The sequence below is a fragment of the Calonectris borealis genome, chromosome 7 (genome assembly GCF_964195595.1).
Source record: "Calonectris borealis chromosome 7, bCalBor7.hap1.2, whole genome shotgun sequence".
In the NCBI taxonomy this organism is placed as follows: Eukaryota; Metazoa; Chordata; class Aves; order Procellariiformes; family Procellariidae; genus Calonectris; species Calonectris borealis.
Window position 1 is genome coordinate 24971838 of NC_134318.1, and position 22490 is coordinate 24994327.

The 22490-nt window shown below is 37.4% G+C and overlaps 1 protein-coding gene across 1 annotated transcript in view; it reads left to right on the plus strand.

Annotated features, from left to right (window-relative positions):
• The window catches only part of KIF20B (kinesin family member 20B), a 43866-nt gene extending 35391 nt beyond the window's left edge, over nt 1-8475 (plus strand). The window contains exons 29-33 of the mRNA XM_075154676.1: nt 1567-1770; nt 3997-4074; nt 4841-4988; nt 6550-6692; nt 8217-8475. Of these exons, the coding sequence (XP_075010777.1) occupies nt 1567-1770; nt 3997-4074; nt 4841-4988; nt 6550-6692; nt 8217-8294 (651 nt within the window). The 3' untranslated portion in view covers nt 8295-8475. The remainder of the gene's footprint in view (nt 1-1566; nt 1771-3996; nt 4075-4840; nt 4989-6549; nt 6693-8216) is intronic.
• The last annotated feature ends 14015 nt before the right edge of the window (nt 8476-22490 follow it).

The following is a 22490-nucleotide window of genomic DNA, read 5'->3' on the forward strand; positions in this document are numbered from 1 at the left end:
GAAAATTTTATGCAGTTTTATGGATTTTGCTAAATGCAGAATAGGGAAGAAAATGTATCCTGTTGCCTGAAGAATTCTAAAGTTTTATTCTGGAAATCCCTTTCTTGGTGATCAGATCACCTGATTTAGTGGCTTTTGGTAGAAATAAAAGCTGTATGACATAATCATATGAATAATTATATCTGACTTCAACTGTGTGCTCTTGAAAACTTACCTCTCACCAATGCTTATGAAGTGACTGATTATTAGATAAGTTACCTGAAAAAGAAATATATAAACCCTTTTAAGGGGATGAACAATAGCAGGGCAAATTGGATTTGCTTTCTTCCACTGCAGGGTTCCTGCGTGTACCTTTGTTAGCTAATGACACTAACCATTCCTATGTAACTTTTTGATTGTTAACTCTTTCATGAAGTAGCAGTTATAAAGAAAAACATTTTTATTAGCCAACTCCATTCTTGGGAATGCAGTGGTGCTGGTATTCCCACTCAAAATCCCAGCAGAGTCTGTTGAAGAAGGCGACTGCCTCTTGGCTTTCTATGAACTTTGATCATTTTTCTTTTTGAGAGGAGGAAGGTACCCTTCAGGGTGAACCAGCATAAGAAGCAACAGCAGCTAGTCTGTTTGGGACCCTACTAGAAGCAGTAGTAGCAGCCACCTGCCATTTCTCACCACCAGCAGCCCATCTTCCACGTTTCATTCAAACAGCTGCTGAATTCATTTTTGTATGCTAGTCAGCAGCTGAACTGCTGCCACAGAGATGCAGGAGCTGGGGAGACCACAGCTCTGACTTTCTTGCTAGTTTTGCTAAGAAAAATCATTGGAATTGTCTGTTAGAAAAACAGGGTTAGGTGGATGGTGGAAGGTAAGTGCTGCTGGGGAAGAAGAGTTGTGCAAACTGACCTTTCCATCCCACCCTCACTGCGCAGTTCTTGCGGTTTGGCTGTAAGCAGGTACAAGACAAGATCTTCAGCTTGCGGGCAATGGTGCTGCCTGAATGCCTGCTCTTCCTCCAGAGAACATAGTGATGTAGAAGTCCCTCATAGGTTGAATTTGGCTTGTAGCTTGCCAGTTGGACCTTGTTACTTAAACAATTAACTTCTCTAGTGTAGAAGAGGAAGGGAAAGCTCCCTAAAAATAAGCTAGAGAACGATTATACTTTTCTCCCAAAAGCTCCTATTACTGCCTAGTTCCTAGGGAGCAGCAGACTTAAGATGAAGAAAATCATGTCAATTCTACTACTGCTAGCTGTGAAAACCATGACTAGCTGTCTCTGCCCTTGAGGAAAATGACTTGGAAACAAAGTATCAGGCTGAGTTCAGCAAGGAAAACTAAGTTCTGTGATCATAGATAGAAAGAAATGTTAACTTTTTAAAATTTAACAGAAAAGTTTTAGAAAAAATAGTTGAAGTAGATTTCTTCACTTCTATTATAAGTGTTCCAAAAGCTAAGAGCTGGAAAATGGAATGCTTACTTTGCAATCCGCTGGAGAGGGATATGTGTTATAGTTTTTTAAGTCACAGTTATTTTAAAACTTGTTGTCTTAAAATTTCCATATGCTTGCAGGACCATTCAGAAATTGTCCTTGACTCTTCTGAAGTGTCCACAGAAAATGGAAAAACTAGTCGGTTCCCAAAACCAGAGATGGAAATCCAGTTCACACCTCTGCAACCCAATAAGATGGAGGTGAAGCACCAGGGCAGCACCTTACCAGTTACAGTTAAAATGCTCAAGCCAAGAAAGAAAAGGAAGAGTGAAGAGATGGATGAGGTATGACCTAGACCAACCGACAAAATATGTTGTGCAGTTTTTCAATGTATCACTCTGATCATTTGTTAAAATCCTATCTTTATCTTCCAATTCTCACTGAGATCCTAAGTATATATATAGGGTATATTTAAACCTCTTCCCCTCTGCCCCCACCACCAAGTGGTGGATCTCTGGCCTGTGTTGAATAAGGTCATAGACTTCAATTTATCCAGATTTGCTCTCTCTCTTTATCTTTTACGTTTCCCTCTCCCTGCTGGTACCATTTGCTCCTGTCTCCAGCTCTGATCTGTGGGATTACAGACCAGTTCTATAGAATTGCTTCTTTTGGTTTAGGCAATCATGGGTATCAATTATAATCTCTTCTAATAGGCAATTACAAGTTAAGCCCCTGGACTTCATCAATTTCAGAGTTTCAAGACTACTTCCTTTGACTTTCTCCAGCCTGTGTTTTCTTTGATCTTTTTGTACTTAGAGGGACTATACCAAACTAATTGCACCAGCACCTGAACCTCCCTGTTTTCTGTAGACCTTAATTCCTCTTTAATTCCTTCAGTTGTGCTAAGTTATACGCTCCAGCCTTCTTAATGTGCTGTGGTGTTTACATGTGAGACTAAGGTTCCACAGCAGTTCAAGGTAGTAAAAAATCTTCACTGCTCCTACCTGAACTGCATGTTCTTTTCCTATGCTTTTTATCAGCATTAGCACCAACACAGCTATCTCTAAGACACTTAGGCTATGAAACCCTAAGACCACATTGTGGTGGTACGTACATACTCATAAGACCCTACTTGGGGTCTTATGAATCTCTATACTTCTAAGGACTTTTGAAGCTGGCAGGTGAGTATAAGGTAGATGATCTGTGGATGATTTGGCTAGGTGGTAAGTGATCTCTTTCAGTGAGTGAGCTTGTCTCAGTTGGAGAGTGAAATATCTGATGCTTCTCTAGCATTTCTCATTCAAGCATTCCCAAGTGATAATTTTTTTAATCTCTTAGTAAAATAGTTAAGGGAAATAATCACTTCAGTGATTAGTGTTCAACAGTACTTCAATAAACTCATTTTGTTAAACCTGGATTGCAAAAGTAACCGTTAAAAGCTGTGTAAGTTAATTCCTCTGGAATTCAACACTTCATTCTGGAAGTGTCCAGAGTTGATTTAAGCTTCTTGTCTTGAACCAATTTTCTTCAAAAGTAGTATTCTCTCAGGCTTCTGGAAAAGTAGGTGTAAAAATAACCACCCTTCTGAAGGCACTGAAAAAGTACCGAACCTTATCTACAGATGAATATGTTTTATCTAACATAGTTATCCATGTTTTTAGAGAAGACTGTTTTACCAATCCATTTAAATCCTTTCATAGTGTAGTAGTCCATGTTCATACCCTTATGGGATAACATTTAGCTAAGTAACTTTTCAATAACATGGAACTAAATTTAAAAGTATCTTATTGCTCTTATATTCACCTGAATGTTACTCTTAAATATTATTTTCATGTTACGTATGCCAAACAGAAATAGATTATAAAATGATTCACTGACTTTAACTGTCACAAGTCACAATTTGTTTTTCAAATTTCCTAAAACTCAAAAGCACATTGTCAGCACTAAAACTAAGGACTGAGGGGAAACCTGTGGTGCTAAAATAACCATGTACTGCTCATCTCAAATTTAAAAAAAAACCAAAAACAAAAAAACCCTTGATCTTTTAGAAACAAACAAACCAAAATGTTTTGCAGAGACTCCCTTCTAATTAAAGAAAGAACAAAATCCTCTTTCCCTTTTCTAACACTGTTATCATTCAATATCAGTTATCTGAAATCTCTTGGTACCACTTCACAAGATAGAAGATGTCTTTTGATGACAGCTTAACAATGGTACTATGCTACCAACCTGTTTTTATAGTTGGCACTGGAAATCTGAATTTACATTTAGATTTACTGAGTTAATTTCAATTTGTGTGTTTGCTTGTCAAATACCTTAAAGCCAAAAGTATAGGAAATAATGGAGAGAAGAAAATAGTAAATGTCAGAATGGTTTGACTACAGGTATTTCTAGTTCCCTTCCACAAGTTTGTTTAGCGTTTAATTTGAATAGTTACCTCTATCCAGTAGTAGCCAATGCCTTCCTACTGTTAGTCATAGCATTTAAACAGAGGCTGTTTCTGTAATATAAATAATTGCTGTTCTTTCCAGAAGAATCCTAATTAAAATTTGTCATATTTATTTTCTTAGGATTTTGTGAAAAGTGAGAACAAGAAAAACGCAAAACCTGCTATGATTAATTCACCTTCTACAAGCAACAAGGAAATGGTTTGGTTTTGTTCTATTTCTGAAGTTAGTTTGGCCTTTTCTGTAAAGGTGGACTTGTGAAAGGAGCAAACATTCTTATGCAGCAGTATCTTATCCTTATCTATGTAGTTGAATAGGATTCTTAAACACTTACGTTGTCTTCCTGCTAAACTCTGTAAGCTAACCAAAGACAGCAAGTCTGTATTTGCCAAGAATGTGTACTAGCTGCAGTGTACAATGATTCAAAGGGAAGGATGTTGCATATTGAATAGTTATGAAGACTAGTTTGAATATACTACTAGTATATGTGATGTTATAGGCAATGCCTTTGAAGTAAAACTAAGGTTCATGTCATCTATATGCTTGACAATTATAAAAAGATGATTTTAGGCCTTAGTAGTAACCTGGGCAGGTTCAGAAGCTGGGTAGTAGATTTATTTTCCCCATCAGTTTCCTCCTGTTTTATTTATAACTAGAACAGTTTGTCTAGTGAAATACCCTACAACTTTGAATCTACTTTTTTTTTTTAAAGAAACTATTTGTTTCCTATATTACTCATGCCCTTAAATGTATTCTCTGAAACTTCGACATTTTTTTTTCTTCTGGGTATAAAATGAGATTGTCTACGTTGCTTGCTATTGTAGTATCGTTAGTATAATGAACAGAGGTGTCAGTAGCAAAGCTCAAAATGTCAGCTTGAAAATAACATTGAAGCCAAATAAAATGGAATTAAACTGGAAGATAAGTCAATTTTCAACTTAAACAATGATCTTGTATTTCTGTACAGATGTCTACTACACAATCATTTAGAAAAGAACGCCCCTCAAGAAAGCAAGAATCTACTTCAGGTAAAAAGTCAGCTAAAAAGAAAGATGGAACACTACAAAAAATTGGAGATTTCTTTCAAAGTTCTCCTACTATTATTCACTCTAAAGGTTTGTACAGAATAAATAAGGCTTATTCAATGTTCTCTGGGCATTCTAGAATGTCTTTTTTTCTACTGCAATCTATTAATGTATATGTTAAAGGACATGTTTGCTGCATTAAGTTGTTCTTTTGCTTATGAAATAATGGAGTCTGAAATGGGGCCTGCTATATTGAATCTTGCAGAGTAGAAAAGTCTTGATTGCAAGGACCAAAGTTTAGGTTAAGTGTGGAAGGTAAACCAGGTGGAATGAAAGGAGGCAGTGTGGAATATGTGCATACAAATTTATCATAAAAGCAATGGTAACTGTTAAGCTCAAAATGTCTGAGTTACTTTTTTCTTGCTTACAGCAAAAGAGTTAAAGGCAATTTCAGAAACTTGCTTTACTGCTCTAAAAAAAAAAATTGAGAGCTGAATCCAAACTCCAAATCTTACCTTGTTCTATAGGCAATCCCTCTTCCTCGTTCCCCCCTGCTTTGTTTCTGTGGAAACTGTATTAATAATTTTTGATGTACGTATGTGGGAGGGGAAGATTAGTTCTACAGAATCCGAAAGCCAGTGTCTCATGAAAATATTTGGAAGACTTCAGTAAACTGACTATGAAGCAATTAATGGATTTCATTAAGTTTAACCATAGCCTTGGGAAGATTAACTGCTAGGACATTCCATTGAAGAATATATTTCTATTCTTTCCTACAATAAGACATGATCTCTGAGTTACTATGTTTTTTAAAAAAAAAAGATTAAAATTAGCAGAGGGCACAAGGAATCACCAGTGTTAAATTCTAAAAGACATTATTACTTGGTTGGTTAAAACAAGGTCAGTCATTATTCAATGTGGACAGTTAAAATGAAGATCTTTGTATCAACTTGAAAACTTGACTTGCTACAGAGTATATCTTATTTATCTGCTGTAAGACAGTCTAGATGGTGATAATGGGATTTTTAAATTTTTCCAGGTTTGTCAGATTGGTTCCATGAGGACAACATATCATTACCAATGGAAGCCAAATTCAGACTACTCAAAATTTCACCCTGAAAATACTTAATTTGAGCAAATGAGTTCTAGTTTGTAATCTTTATTGCCATGTCCTGTATTTTTTTTCCTCTTTTGCATAACTTAGTATTGTCTGGAATTCCTCTTTCCTTCTAGCTCATAATATGCATACACTCATCTCTTTACAGATCTAGTACTAGTTTGATAAAACTATACAAGTATATAGAGAAAATTGACACTATCCTGTGCTTCTGTCAGCACAAAAAATTTAAGCCTATTGTTCAACTCTTGTTGAAGTGTTTAACTTCAAATCCGACTGAAATCCGAATCCTAATTGATTTTTAATGTGCTATTTAAATGTGTACTTTAAGCTTTTGCATCTGAAGCTATAGAAAACTGTTTCCAGCTATACAAAACTGTGGTAGTCAAATACCACTTCTGAACTTTTATGTTTAAACTTCAGACTACATCTGTTTCACTTTTGAACTGTTTTTAATAAAGCTCGCTTTATTCATTAATTTAGAGGCTCACAAAACCAGTAAGACATTGATTTGCGATAAAATTTTTCTTCTAGCAAAGAAGCTGATTGCAACAATAAGCTCTCCCAAGTCTGCAGAACCAGAAAGTGTCAAAGAAAATGAGCTCAAGCCAAAAGGAGCTAAGAGAAAGCTGTATTCAGCTGACATTTCTTGCCCTCTAGATATCCCTGCTTCTTCGGTAAGTGATTACAGGTTACTGTTCTGTCCACTGTAAGGTATTTCTGTAATCTTGGCTTAAAATAAACTACTAGGGAGATGGAACAAACCTGAAGATTTGATCAAGTTGCAGAAGAGGTTTGAAAGTACTGACTTATTTCTTGATTCTACCTAACCATTCCTTCTGGTCTTTTCTTTCTGCTGTTTTACTTCATTTCCTCCGTTTTCTCACCTGTCTCTTCTGTGTTTGACTGTTGACTTACTGTATAGATGATACAGCAATCACAGAGATATCTATGAATCCAAATTTAAAGATATCTTAACTGTGGTATGTGGAGGATTACTTTTTCCTCTACTACAGCAATTGAGTCTTAATTTGTTTTTCCAGTAGTTGGTGTTCATTTAAGTGTAGCGTAAAGGAAGAATAGAAATAGAGACCATTAAGGGATCCATAGATTTGGAATAGCATGATTGAAATAGCATGATAAAGGTCTGCATGTTCAACTAACTTTGCAGGGCAAGTGAGCACCTAAGGTAATTTCCAACTCCATTTATGCCCAGCTGATACTTGGGTTGCTTTAGGATGTGGATACATCCATGCTTTTCCAAAGTACAGTTTAGATAGCCTTCTGGGTTTGCTTAAATTGTGTTGCCCTGTCTAAGCCAGCCTACAGTGTCTTATAGGCCAGGGCTCGATGTATTGTTTCTGAAATCCAACTTTATGGTTTAGACAGTAACTATAGTGCTGAGCGTACTCTTACTCGGTTGGAAGTATATCTCTTCATTCTGTTTGATTCTTTTTTCCCTTCACTATGGTGAGTGTTTACCCATACTGAGATATCCTATTGAATTTTCTGTAAATTGTATGAATGGATGTGGCAGAAATCAAAATGCTGTCCATAGGAGCATGAAGAAAATGACAGAAATGCAGAGCAAAAGAAGCTAAGAAGCTTGGAAGTGAAATGAAAAGTGGAAGACTGAATCCTGGGAAAATCAGAGAAAGCTAAAGGAATTTAAGCTAAAAATGTTTTCTGAACACTTCCTGTTTCACAAAATGAGTATTAGAGATTACAAGTGAGAGCTGCTTTCATATCACATTTTTCTTTGGACTTTGATATTTGTTTCAGCAAAAATGGAATTTTGTATGTTGCCAGTATTTGTTGCTTATTATGATGCACTAAAATGGTCTCTCTATCCTGGAGACCTCTGACTAAAAGATAATACGCAAATTTTATTCTGAAAACAGCTTCTGGGAAAAAAAAAACATGTCTTACTGTATAGGTGATACAGCAATCACAGAGATATTTTTAAATTTGGATTCATCGATATCTTAGCTGTGGTATGTGGAGGATTACTTTTTCCTCTACTACAGCAATTGAGTCTTAATTTGTTTTTCCAGTCATTGGTGTTCATTTAAGTGCAGCATAAAGGGAGAATAGAAATAGAAAATAGAAATTTCCATGTTGCTGGTTACATGGGTCTAGAAGTGCATGTCATTTGTCACTGAAGAAATGCTGAGTAACTCTTGAAATACCATCTTTTTCAGATCTTTATAGAACAAAAAGAAAAGGAAAGTGATCATCTAATCATCAAGCGACGGCTACGATCAAAAACAGCTAAATAATCTTGCAAAAGCATGTTTGTATTTCCTGGTTAGGGCATATTTCCATTGTATGATTTCAGCTGATTGTATACAGGAAGTAATAGATACTTAGTTATGCTCCGAAGTCTGTATATAGATGTATAGAATTGTTCTGATGGTTTCCAGTTCTGACTCCATTAAAGCTGAAATACTGTTCAAGAAAGCTTGTGTCTGAATATTTTTTTTTTTAGGAATGGTGTCTTTGGAAGTGTTCATAATTGACCCATTGTGCAGTAAGAACTATGCCTGTGCGGAATGACTTAAGTTGCTTTTTTTTCAGGTGGCCAGTATACTTACTGTAAAATGAGTACACGTCGAAACTTGTATATCCTTAAATTCTTTAAAAAGATTAAGAAAAAAAATTCTGTGAAGGGACAAAATTAAGGAATTGGCACTATGTGGAGAAATATGTTTTTCATCACTTGTGTGGTTTTAATTGTCTTCCATTTACTCTTCTAAATTAAGTAATTTATAAGCATAATATTTTTTCCTTGGGGATTGTAATATCCATAAATAATTGTAATCTGCTATTAGAAGTGACCCACTCTGGGACAGACATTTGACGTTTTATTCTAACCATCCAGTTCTGCTCAACTAGAACAGCTACTTTTTATACATTAAGGTTTCAGCTTATAATCAGTGACTGAGTAAACATTTAAAACACTTTTGGTTTCATCAAAGTAGCATTTACTTAAGTCACAAGCAGTGACTGTATTTCATAGGATTTTGCATTGTTTGAAGAACAGCACTGGTCATCTTTCAGAAAGAGCTGAAATTACTTTGACAATGACCTACTCTTGACATGGATGAAGCAAAACAATCCCAGTTAAGTGATCATTTACTCTAACTTCTTGCTCATGTAACTTTCTTATTTTTATTTTCTTGAATTAGTACCAACCCTGCAACATTGTTTTTACTTGGACTATTGGATTGTTTTGATTATTACTGCATTTTGGTCTGTTTCACCCATCATATCTATGATTTTATGATATCTTTCTGTTCAAAGAGTTCCTTATCAATCTGTTTTGCACATCCATAGTGTTTAGCACCATAGGAAGAGTATCTTGTTTACAAGATTGCCTTTTGGGGTTTGGTATTGGCCTAACCACAAACATTTTTCAGAAGTTCTCTGTCAACATCCAGTCTGAGATTTTTCCCCTTCCTCCAAGCCATGCTGGTTCATCAGCAACAAACAGCTGGTCTGTAGAGGTAGCAATAGTTTGCTCATACAGCCAGATAAGTGCTACTCATTTTTGATAGTACAACTGCAACCTTACTGGCTTTCAGAAATTCCATGATTTAACAGTTAAGTGTTGTTTTGTTTGTTTGTTTTCTTGGACCGCTGCTCTGTATTGTCTTTTGTTTGATTGAAGAAAAAAAAATCAGATTGACTCTGACACAAACATGAGATTAAAATTGTTTTTCTTGAAAGAAAAAAAGTGACTTTAAATGCCTGTTGCAATTTAACTTTAATAACAAATAACCTTTAAAATGCAAATCAATGTGAAAATGGTCATTAGTCATTTCTTTAGTAGTAGTAGTTTTTCCTTTAATTTTTATGTGACTATAGCTTAAATGTGGACAACAATGCTGTGAGTTAGTGGCAACAAACTCTGCTATGGTTTTCTCTACTGTTCTCCGGTAGGTGTCTGAGCATGAAATGCCTTTTCATAAGGATAATGCATAGTTTAGTTCTGTAGATCCTGACTTGTAAGATCAGATTCTCATACTAAGTTGCTTCTCTAGTTTCCTGACTGTAAAACACAGTTGTACCCCTATACTCTTCCATATCTTGTCCTTAACAAAGCAAGATTGACGTTTTGTTCTTTCTAACTTGAAAGTGGTAAAGTGAGCCCGATTCACAAATCATTCAGCTCTTCCATTGTTTCAACTTCCCGTCTTCATCTTCTGTTTGTGTGAATGAGAACTTAGATTTCCTTTTCATTAGCTCATGCCTGGTATTGCCATCTTCTTTCTTCCCTCTTTTCATTCTGATAGAAAAATGTAAAATCCAGGTGATGCTCAGGTAATTCTAAATAAAAATAAACACAATGTCACTTAATATCTCTTCACAGGTAGGATTTTATACTTTAAGCCCCTTTGCCCTTCCCCAGATCTTCTGCTTTCTGCTATCTGTGGTCCAGATATCTGGACTGATCTCTTTCAGGGCTATAGAAGAGCACAGCAGTGAAGATTCTTACCTCATGTAGGTGCAAGTTGCTCATTTTACAGAAGTCTTATAGCTAAAGACAATAAATATACAAGGTGAAGTCATATAACAGTCTTAAACAATGGGACAGTACTTGGAATGTTTATTCTTTGTCTTTCTCAACATTTTGTCTAGGTTTTTTTTCCCATTTTTAGCAGATGTTCTCAGTCAGCTGTTCATCTTGACCCTTAATTTGTTTTTTCTAAAAAGTTTCAGTTAATTTTAGAACCCATTCAGCCATGTGCCTGTTTAGCTGGATTGTTCCTTCCATTGTGTATAACCTCACACTTGCCTGCAGTGAAATTCATATGCCATCGTGTTGCCTTGAATGACAGTTTGATTGCTTATCATTAAATCATCAAATGGCCTTATAGTTCTTATTTAACCAAAAAACATTTGCAAGGTAAAGGCAGGATTGGAAGGATGCTGAATTACTTGGTTTTTGCATGTATGATTTCTTTATTGATTCAAATGTGTGGAAAGTAATAGAAATATCTTCATCCGTTTGACGTCTCTGAAATTGCTGGTTGATAGTTTGTTCTTCTCCTATCAAATACAAAATTTCAAAGTTTCAAATAACTTACGCTTCTTTCTGATTTCGTGGGCAAATAACAAGTGACAAAACATTTAACAGTTTATTTCAATTACTCTGGTAAATTACAGTTTACCAGTCTGTGCAACTAACTAGGAAGTAGAATCTTTCTACTTAGTCAAGCCACTATGACACTCAGGAATGCTACTGTACTTCTAACTGTATTGCCAATTTTTCTAAGTTCTTGTATTAACTAAAATTTTAATAGTGTTGCTGAGCTATCTGGAGGCTATATGAAAACCTGTTTTTTCTGGAAGTCATTTGAATGGTTGTTTTCAATATAATCTAAGCATTAGAGTAGCTATATATACATGCCCAAAAATTTTGTCTATTTCACTTATTCTAGTTTTTTGTCCCTAGGGTAGCCTTTGCAGTTGCAAGAACTGCACTGAATTAACTTCCTTCATAGGTGTAGACTTAGTTACCAAACTCCATGGTTACAGATATTTAATACATATGGGAACAAAGCATGCTCCCTTTGCTTTGGTCAAGGGATTGTGATTTCTGTACTTTCTACAGCTCTTGGAGTTTGAACCTATATGTTGGTAGCCTAGAAAATGGGTCCTACTTTGTGTACCTCCTTTGTCTATGTCAGGATTATAAATTATTTCCTGAGCAGGAAGAACATGGGTGTGATATGAAGGGAAAAAAAGATAAACCAAGAAAGCAGGTTTTTTAATATTTTTGATACTATCACATATAAAGACATTCACTTCCAGTTCTTTGGTAGTAACGGGAAATACTTTTTTTTTTCCTGGTCGAGACTGAGGCTAGCTCGGTATTGTCCTCTCTTTCAGCTCCTCTGGAGAACGAAGCAAAAAGGTGTTTTAAGACATCATTTCCCTTTTGCCTTCCGACTCTTCCTGATAAGTACTGTAGCTAATTAAAAGTTGAGCATGACTATGCCTCCTCTTTATTTTATTCTTACCTAGTGTAAGGTTCAATTTGCTTGCAGAGCAAAGAGAATAGTTTTAGTCCATTTATGGAGGCAAGCTCAATTTTTTACTTAGCAAAGACTAAGATAAGCACCATTTCATGGAAATTTGGTCTATATTTTGACATGGAGAAGACATCTGGTAATACTTAAATTTTCCTTGTTCTCTTCAGAACTTTCTTGGCTGTATCCCAACGATGTTGTGTGATGCATGTATCACTGTGCGTCGTTGGCTGAAGAGGGGAATAAGAGCTTCTGTATGGGAAATTGGGTTATGCAGTGCTGATATCCTAAGAAAACTCAAATCCCACAAAGGAAAGTCTCCCATTTTGCTTCCCCCTCCCCCCTCCTTTGAGTAAATCTAGTTTCTGAAACTATCTGAAATAGGACAACCTAGTTCAGTATCAATCTCTTCTATGCACTGAAAAATTCTGATACTTAAAAAGAAGTTTCCTTTTCCCAAGGAAACAAGCTTAGATCCTTATAACTTTAATAACAGACTTTTAAGACTTGGCCTCACTTCTTTAGTGTTTTGTTTTCCCACACAAGGAAGGAAACTCTTCCATAGTATGAGACGGTTCTATTTCTGGTGTAACACCCAAATTCTGCAAAGTGCCTTGTACAGCAACACCATTGCCACGCTGTGAGTGAAAATTCTTAGAAAATAGCCCATGCTATACTTGTATCAAGCTGCCCCAACGGTTACAATAGTTAAACCTCACCTTGAAAAGACTATTCCTTGCTTAACTTCAGCTCATTTGGGGTGAACGCTTTTTCTCCTCCATCCTCATGGCACTCCAATTACAGACATAATGAAGGTTTCTGGAAGGAAAATATGAGGACACTACTTCATATAGATCAAGCTTTTCTCTTTGGCAAAAGAAAACGAGGAACAGTGGCACTGGTTGATCGGACAGTTCATGAAGTGAGGGTGTTTCTGGAGCTAAGAAAGCAAGAAAAGGGAGCAGAATATTTTTGGGGTGATTTCTCAGCGGTAGGATAGCTTTCTGTAGATAATGCAAGTACTTGAGCGTTCTTGAAACTTGATTAGTGCTGTGAGAGAAGAAAAATAAAAATACTTTAATAAAACATGCCTACCTGGGTCTCCACAAGCCCGTTGACGCGAGTGTCTCGCGCAGGGCAGCGAAGTCCCCAGGAGATGGCGCTGAGACACCGCTCGGGATCGCGAGTCGCGACGCTGAGCGCTTCAGCTGGGGCGTGCGGGGGGGGAATGTTTTACCTTGTTTTAAACTAACCCCCTTTTCACCCCATTTAGCCAAGCTTCATAAAGAGTTCAGAACGGGGCCTTGCGGGACTACATTCTCTTGGCAAAGTCTTGGTCCTCCACATCTTTTTTTCCTGCTACAGTGACACCGCTACCTATGCACACAAGCAATCAGCATATACCCTGTCATATAGGATTTTGTTTCTCGGGTTGGGATTCTGAGGTGAAGTATTGGTCTATATGCAGTGATGTCTGCTGTAACCTGTTCATCCATTGCTGCACACGAACATTTCATAGGAGTTTATATACTTTTCTCTTTTAATGAAGATAAAGGATATTTCCATTGAAAAATGCATTAGGCAGAACTAGAGGTCCTCCAAAGCTTAAAAAAAAGTATGAGATCAGATTTGTTAAAGAAGAGTTTGTTTCCAAAGTTGCTGGATTTAATGTTTATAGATCTTTGTATTGATGTCAGACTTTCTTTTTTTTTTTCCCCAGAGACGTTGACACTAAACAAAACCAGTGTTCTGCTATAGGGACTTAGGATGCCTTTCGTGTAAGTGCTATAACATCGTTTTATTTTTGAATTATCTATAAGAATAAGGAATCTTCTGAGAAGCAAGCTTTGGCTTATTTTATAACATCAAAATGCCAAATAGTACCTTTCCTGCTGTGCATTGAAGCATCCATGTGCTCTCAAATTGCTGCTGAAAGATGAGTTCCCAAACTCTTATCTGGGAACAAAGACAAGTTTTTTTGGAGTTTAACCCATCTTTTCAGTTCATTAAAAGAACTAGAAGAATTGCATAAAATGAGCTTGCACCTCTTTCAGTTCATTTCCAACTGTTTAAAGTGTGTTTTGCTTTTAAAAAGGAGTCCTTTTAATCATAGATGAATTGCTAATGTGATGCATCAGTGCTGTGTCATGTCAGATTGAAGAAAATAAAAAATTCTGGCTAAAAAAACCCCTGTGGATAAAGGAGAGGCAGCATGTGTAGATAAAATACCTCAGTACATTAAACAGCATATCTATTAGATCTCCTTAAAGTATTGTACCTTATGAGCAGGTATGCTTCATCATCTTGGAGACCTCATAAAGTAGATAATCCTGACTCTGTATGTTTGGAGAAAGCTATCTAGCTATGCTTCTGTGTGCATGACTAATCAAGGAAGATTTAGGTGTTCTTTCCTTGTCATCTGTGGTCAATAGCCCGTAAATAGTATCTCTGCTCTGATATGTGTTAATGTCTCAAAGCAACAATAAAAATGATTGCACAGGTTCTGTGCAAAACTCCAAACACTAATCCTTCCCCTCGGTGACCTTTAAAACTTTGGGTGTAGTCAGATGAGCCAGCTGAGAGGTTCTTGGCTAGCAATATGTCCCCATGAAATCTCATAGGTCCAGCAGTTCCTGTGGATTCAATTGCTCGAAGTATAGAAACATGGAAGGAATCTGACATGAGTGAGTACTTGACAGTGTTTGACAGGAGTGAATTGCCTTAAAAGTAGCTGGCAGTAGAATGGTATGGTTTTATTTTCTGAAGAAAACAGAATCACAGTATTTGCTGCTATACAAATAGGCTTTTTCCTTGCTTGTACATTTATGATATCCAGGTTTGTGTTCGGGAGAAAATGATTGGTGAAAAAATCGCAGAAATTGTGTTTATATTGAATTACCTCATTAAAAACTTGAACTTTGGAAGCTTAATTGCTTGGTGTTAGCCAGACACATCTGCATGTGGATGCCAACATGGAGGTTAGTACTGATCTTGAGAGGAACGCAACATTCATGACTCCCAGAGAGACAGGCAGCTCCTACACAAGTACCTAAACAAGGAACTTATAGAAGTAGGTGTGTTTCAAATTGCTGTCCTTACCACTTTCTAAGCTGTTCCGCATACAACAGGAACATGATAACACTGTTTGAACTTCGGCAGAAACCGGTTTTAAAAGTTTTATTTGACTTACTCTAAGGGGATGTGTGCGATGTCTTACTCTACAGGGAAATGTGTATACTATATCTATCCCATATTGCTTATTTTGGTTTGGGTTTTAAGATAGTATTGGAAAGAAAAAAAATTAATATTAACATGGGAGGCAAAAGTACCTAGAAAAAAGGAATCCAATCAGATAAAAACTGTTATCCCTTCCAGTATTAATGAGACCTGGAAGGTAGAAGACACCAGAAAGCTTTAGGACCAGATTACAAAATGAAACACTATAGCTTGAAATGATCGGTGAGGCCATTGAAGCTGACTCTGATTAACTGCAATCTGCAAATTGCTTGAGCAAATATTTCCATTCCAGAAATCTACGAGTTATTGACTATGGGGCATTAGAGGCGAAGGCATTGTAGGGGTGAGAGTGCATGTTGTGGTTTAACCCCAGCCGGCAACTGAGCCCCCCACAGCCGCTCACTCACTCCCCCCCAGTGGGACGGGGGAGAGAATCAGAAGGGTAAAAGTGAGAAAACTCGTGGGTTGGGATAAAGACAGTTTAATAGGTAAAAAGCCGCGCACGCAAACAAAGCAAAGCAAAGAATTCATTCACTCCTTCCCATCGGCAGGCAGGTGTTCAGCCATCGCCAGGAAAGCAGGGCCGCATTTAGTCCATGACTTTGGGCTCCATCTGCTATGGTGGTCACTCAGGTCAGCAGAGGTGGTGTGTTGTATGGAGTTACTGGGCACCAACGCCAGCTCAGGTCGGGTCCCTGCTGCACTTGCACTGCTTCTTGTAAGGCTTCTCCTCCATTGGTTCAGGTGGCTCCTGCTATAGTAATTCCTAAAATATGCAACTCAAATCATGGGTTACAACAATTTAAAGGTATATCCATTACAACCTCTACCCCTGGTCCCTTTGGACCAGACCACAGGGTTTAACATTGCAATGAACTCCTCCCCTTGCTCCTAGCCTGGCTAGAAAGAAGGAATATTAACTTTATCCCAGCCAAAACCAGCACAGTAAACAATTTGGAACAACAGGTGTTAACAGAGCTTTCATCTGTATCAAACATTCCATAATCCACAATTACATCACAGAAGCACTATTTTTTTTTTAAAAAACATAGCATTTTTATCATGAGAACAGCCTAATTTGCTAGCTTCCACTGTACAGAAAAAAAGCAGTAGTGCATTTACTATACTGATCTTGTGCTTTGCTGCTACAAAATTGACCTTTTATAAAATGTCACTTAGTGTTTGGTGAGTCTCAGACTTATTTGTGTGCATTTTCATAATACACAACAGGCAGGGAAAATATGTTGCTTTTTTTTTTTTAATTGAAACATTTAACATAGATGTTAAACTGATAAGACTGCTGACATTTAACTGCTGTGACTTAATAGGGTATCTTACAAAGCAACTGAAAATTTTTTAAGACACCATGTTGTCAGTGGGTTTCATCTGAGCTGAGGCTTTGCAAGGTGATGAGGGCAAGAGAGATGTTATCACTACACAACTTCTTTTCAGTACTGCTTTCTTACTACTAGATATTCCTAGCAAACTAGACAGCACTGGATCCTCTCTCTCTGCAACCCTCCGGGATGATACAGTGTTGTCATCCAGAGCCAGGCCATGGGTACTGCGTAGCAGTCAGCTGAGAAACAGATAAACTCGCTGGCTTGTAATTTCTGCAAAGCCTCTGAGCTCCCTATTGCCCAGCTGTAAGTGGAATGAAGTTACCTGCACTTACTCACGTTACTTTTCACGTTTTTGATGAATTATTCAGACCATGTCACTGACTTCAGTGGAACTGGGACTTGATTCTAAATGCAAGAGGTGTTTGGAGGTCTCAGACACTGCTCCACACACATGAGGTCACAACCTCCTCCTCTGAAATAGTTGTAACAGACCCAAGCGCTTCCTTGTTGGAAGAAAGCTTTGTGATCATCTGTGGGAACAGATAGGTTTCAGTGACAGCTGAGATGCTGCTGCACAGGTCGACATCCTCCCTTTCTCCCACGAGAAACGCTGGCTTTATGACCCATGCCAATCTGGACACATTTTATCTGTATATTTGTATTCAGGATTTAAGATGTTGATGAGGAAGAGATATTTGGAGAAAAGATGAAAAAGCCCATGCTTTTGGTCCCCACAGAAGGAGCACATTGCTTCTGTAATAGGGAAGTCTTTGAAAAGTGGCTTTGGAGCAATCTTATGTTTGAGCAGAGCTAGGTGTTGAAGTAAAGGCAACGACTGAATTCCTGAGGGAAGTGGTTTCACATAGACATCTCTGTGCTCACGGGTATTTGAAAAAGTCACTTATTTCTCTCTTGACGGGGAGGAATCTCACTAGCCCTGATCTCGTATCGTTAAATGTAAGGCTTATGTGGGTACTTAAATATGACGCATTCCTCTTAGGAAAAACCAACAGGAACATCCCAGGAAACGCTTCACTCAGACACATTCCAGCTTCTCTCTCGTTAAAGTGTTTCTGTCTTTCCTTAACTGTGATGGAAGGTCAGGAGAAAGAGCCTACTTTCCAATCACCTCTTTAAGCTGTCCCCTTATGAAGTGCAAATCACCTGGTACGCAGCTTTTGGAGCACTAAGCACTCTACAGCCACTGAGAAACAGTCTTGGTTTGTTTGCTTTCAGTGGTTCGAGGAATAATTCTGAAATTAGGGAAGTGATTGCTTTGTGGAAAGTCTGTGTGCAAGATGCTCTGGATGTCTGTCTTTCCAAGTGGTTTAGCCAGCTAAAACATATTATCCAAATAATAAATTTGAACAATCCTTGTTTATCAAACAAGGATTTCAAACATTTTGAAACAAATTCTGGAGAAAATGCTTTGAGCTTAATTTATGTCATCTTTTTAAGCATATGATATCAATGTGTGAAATGCTACATGGCATTTATTTCCTCTGGTGTCTATTAATAATGTTAAGATGATTAGACAGATACTCTCATCACTAATACTGACTGTTAAACTTCTGGCTTATGAAAAAAGGCCTGGTGAAGTGCTTGCTCCTGCAGACACTGCTTAAGTAAAGCTGGGGCACCAAGTTCCCAGCAGGAAATCTCTTGGACAATCTCACACAAAGAAAGTTTTCTCTTCCTTGTAAATTAAACTTCATAAACATAGTCAGACTCTAGTGATGCAAATGAGTAATAAAAAATGAAATAGCAAGTAGAGTCAGTCTCTTCAACTCTCATGACAGCTTTTCAAAGAAAAACCCTGAAGTTGAATTTCATTTAAGGAGTGACTCCTGTTTGTTAATGCAAGAAACAGAACTGATGAAAGTGGAAACTTCTGTTATACAGATATTGCCAAAATATTAACTACTTCATAACTTAAACATTTCAGTGTTCTGGGACATAGAAATCTACGTTCCAGTACAAGATATATGTAGATATATGCAAGGCATGTTTGCTTATTATTTGTGATTTACAGAAATGAAATGTTCTGCTTGACTTAAACACATTTATAATACTTTGTTCCCAAAGACTATTGAAATTTCATTTTTACTTTAGAAAAAATGGTTCAAAATCCTGTGTAAAATGACCTTTCTCATCTCTGCATTGCTTTAATGTTATAGCCACTAGGGAAAATATTTTGTTTATAGGTTAATGCTCCACAGACAAAAAGTAAGATGGACACTAACTGGTATGGTTATAGACTCCCTAACTTCTCCAGCAAACAAGATGAAGTCGGGGGAAAAAAGAGGGCTCTTTAATCATGGGGTATTTCAATCTAGCCAAGAATGCTATATTAAAGATTATATTTTGCATCAAATGCTGTCTACTTTTGATAGCTCTTTTGAATGCCTTTAGAAGTATTGATATCTACCTCTGTCTCACTGCCTTTCATTCTTCTAATTTGTGTTTTGTCTCTCAAGTCACTTTTATGGTTACCTGGTAAGCCTTGATATTACACGTATATTTTAATGTTCATCATTCCATTTGTTCTCCCTTTCCTAGAGATTAAAAGCTCTGTGCTGTGCACTGGTTTTATGCAGTTTTAGTCTCACATTCTTCCTCATAATTCAGACCATTTGAGTAACTTCTATGTAGAATTCAAGGATATGGTGCCTGGTTTAGTCACAAGCGTGATACTTTGTGCTGTTTTATAGCTTGATGGGAGTGTGCAACTACCTGCGGTTTTGACTATATTAATAGCTCTTGGTCTGAATAACTACATTCGCTGAGTCTCTCCTCTTTAGATCTGTCCTGTACCTCAAGGAGTAGGTGTCTCGCCAAACACAGCTCCCAGCCAGGGCTAATGTTTTTTGACTAGCACCTTTAATTGTTGCAGAGAGGCTAACTAACCCCACAGTGTTGAGGCTGCTCTGCTCTTGTAGATGGGGAGAAGGGAAGATGCCTATAAAGTACTGAAGTCATGCTGTCTTGAGAGAAAACGAGTGTCCTGGTAGATATCTTCTCTACCCTTCCTTCTTCCCCCCCCCCTTGCTTTTTTTTCTAATATGCCACAGCTTTCGAAATCGAGGCAGCGTTGTTCCACAGCTCATTCTGTTCCTTTATAAAGATTGATGCTCTTCATCAGTATTTTGGTTTTGTAGTTCAATAAAATATCATCTACAGTAAAACAGCACTTGAGGGTCCTGTTTACTACAGTTGGAATAGGCTGATGACTCTCAGTTCCCTTTTTATGTAACGTTATTTCACTTTACTCTTTTTCTTCCAGCCCACATGGGGAATCAAAATATCAATTTTGGTTTTGTTTTTAACTTTACTGACAGAGATCTTATTGCTAGAGGAAAGCACAATAACACTTCTCACATCTTTTTAACATACGATTTTTCAGATTTTGTAAACTCTATTAGTTAAAAAAATGTTATTGTTTAAATAAAAAACTGGGTTCCAGATGCAGTGAGTCACTAAACAGTATTTTTTTTTTTTAATGTCAACATTCAAATGACTGAAAAGGAATTAATTTATTACCACATGAACAAGAGTGAATTAAATTAAAACTGCGGGCAGAGAATTTCAAAACTACCTTTTACTTTATCTTTCTTTTGACATATTTTTCTCTAGGTTGCTGTCAATTATTCTTGCATTAACTAAAGACACTGAAACATGAGTCCATGTAATAGTAAGACTAATTGCAGATGATTTGGACACGCTCATGTGATAGACACAGTGATGGACAAAACCCCCAAAATGCTTTCAGAACTGAGACACTGCAGAACATCAGGTACTTGGATAACAAACTAGCAAACTGGAATCGCAGAGAATACCGATATGAGAATGTACCAGTTTTAAAATTTTAGATCATGGAAATATTTTTTCATACCTGACAGCTTTGCTTTCCAAAGCTGTGGTTCAAAGGTATGTACACTAAGGACTAAAGCAGAAAGAGGACACTATGTCATTATGTTAGGAACACACATACCTTTTTGTTAGAATGTCTTATCCCAGCTTGGAAGGTGATTTAATTTGTGAATTGAATTGGAACAAATTGCCTGTGTGATAAATAAAATGTCTGTATTAGCTACTATATTATTCAAGCTGTCCTGACTGACTTCTGTGTTAACTACCGTGTGCCAAAACCTGTCCTTAAATGCAATTGTATGTGATTGTGTTGGCTTCCATGGAAATCTGCCTGCAAGCAAAATTTAGCCCTGTGGCTTCATGAGGGACTGCATTCAGAAGCAAATACTTTAGGAGGTATAACCTCCGAGTTCTGAACGAAAAGTAAGAAATCTGTGGCTTAGAGTCTGCCAAAACAACAAAAAAGTTACCATTTCATGGACGCTGATCTGACAAAAGCTCCTAAAGCACTGAATTACTTGCTGGTGTTATCAGAGATTCATTGACAGGCAAATGCTGACAAGTTGATTTTGTTTAAACGAGGACCTGGAGAAGCTGTTAGCAGCTGCTACTAAAAGCATAGCCTCAAAATTAGCAGAAGCATAAAGTTTAGACTACCTCAGGTGTTTTATGTAATTTTTCATGAACTGGTGCTTAGTCTCTGCAGTGCCTCTTTGTAGCACTCCAAACAATGATGGGATGAAAAACAAATGAATTAAACAAAACTGCTACATTTCTAGCCTCCTGCCTTTAGTGAACACCACAAATTTCTTGACAAAAAGCAGTTCTACAAGTCTGTCTCCACAATTTAGCATCAACCTTCTCTTGCTCACAGTTAAGGTATCAGAATCAACAGGATCAGAGAAACCTCACGGAGCTCCGTCAGTGGCGTGTGAGAACAAAAACCAGCGTGGCAGAAATCTGAATTCCTACTTTTCCCTGGTCTGATCTGTGTTCTGTCAAAGCCATTACCTGAAAGCTGTGAATTTATCCATGAAACTATGAAAGGTAGGAACTTTAGGCTAAAAATCTGAGGTGGTATTATCTGTTGCCCATCAGCAAAAAGACTTTCTGTAGTCAATGATGTAATTTTCCTGTAACAGAGATCAGCAGTGTCTGCAGGCTGTTCAGGTATGATCTCTGTTAGAGGGGTGCAACAAAAACACAAAACAATAGCACATCTCTGGAAAGGATAAAGCTAATTTTTAACTTTAACAGTAGCTACAGTCAACCTTTGCAGGAAACAATCTTCAGAAAATGTCCTATATTGCATATCTCTGTGAAATTTATTTTTCCCTTTTAAACAACACAAACTTCAGAAAATATCTAGGCACAAACATTTCACATTTGTTTTGATCTTGCTGACTTCAAAGACCTTTTATGTGGTTTTTGTATTTTGAGTGTTTCAGTAAACTTAAAAACAGAAAATTAAGAGAAAAACAGGGTGGATTATCTCCATGAAAAGTTAGGGAAAGGATTACTGAGTGGGGTCAAAATGGCTTGAAGAATGGCCGCATGTAGTACTAGAAGTAAGAAAAAAGAAAAAGCTATAGGAATAAGAGACTGGAAGAGGGGTGGACTGGATGAGTTTTCCAAGAACCAGGTCGCTCTGCCGTATCCGTGACAGACAGTAGCCCCATCGGTGTCAAAGCCCTCCAGAATGGGAGTCCAGACCTTTCTGGAAATCTAGTCCAAGAGCTCATCCTCTTCACCCTTACATTTCCCTGCCCTCTAGATCTCCCTGCTGTAATATCAGTTCGTTATTCCTTGTTCTGTCCTCACAGGATATAACCCCTGAATAACTACTTTTACGTATTTAAAGATGGCCTTTCGTGTTCTCTGATGTTTAGCCTTTCTTGAAAGGTCATGTTTTCTAGATCTCTGCTCATTCCCTGTGCTCTCCTTTGGTTATCCCCATTTGGGGGAAGAGACCTCTCTCTCTCCTGGTCAC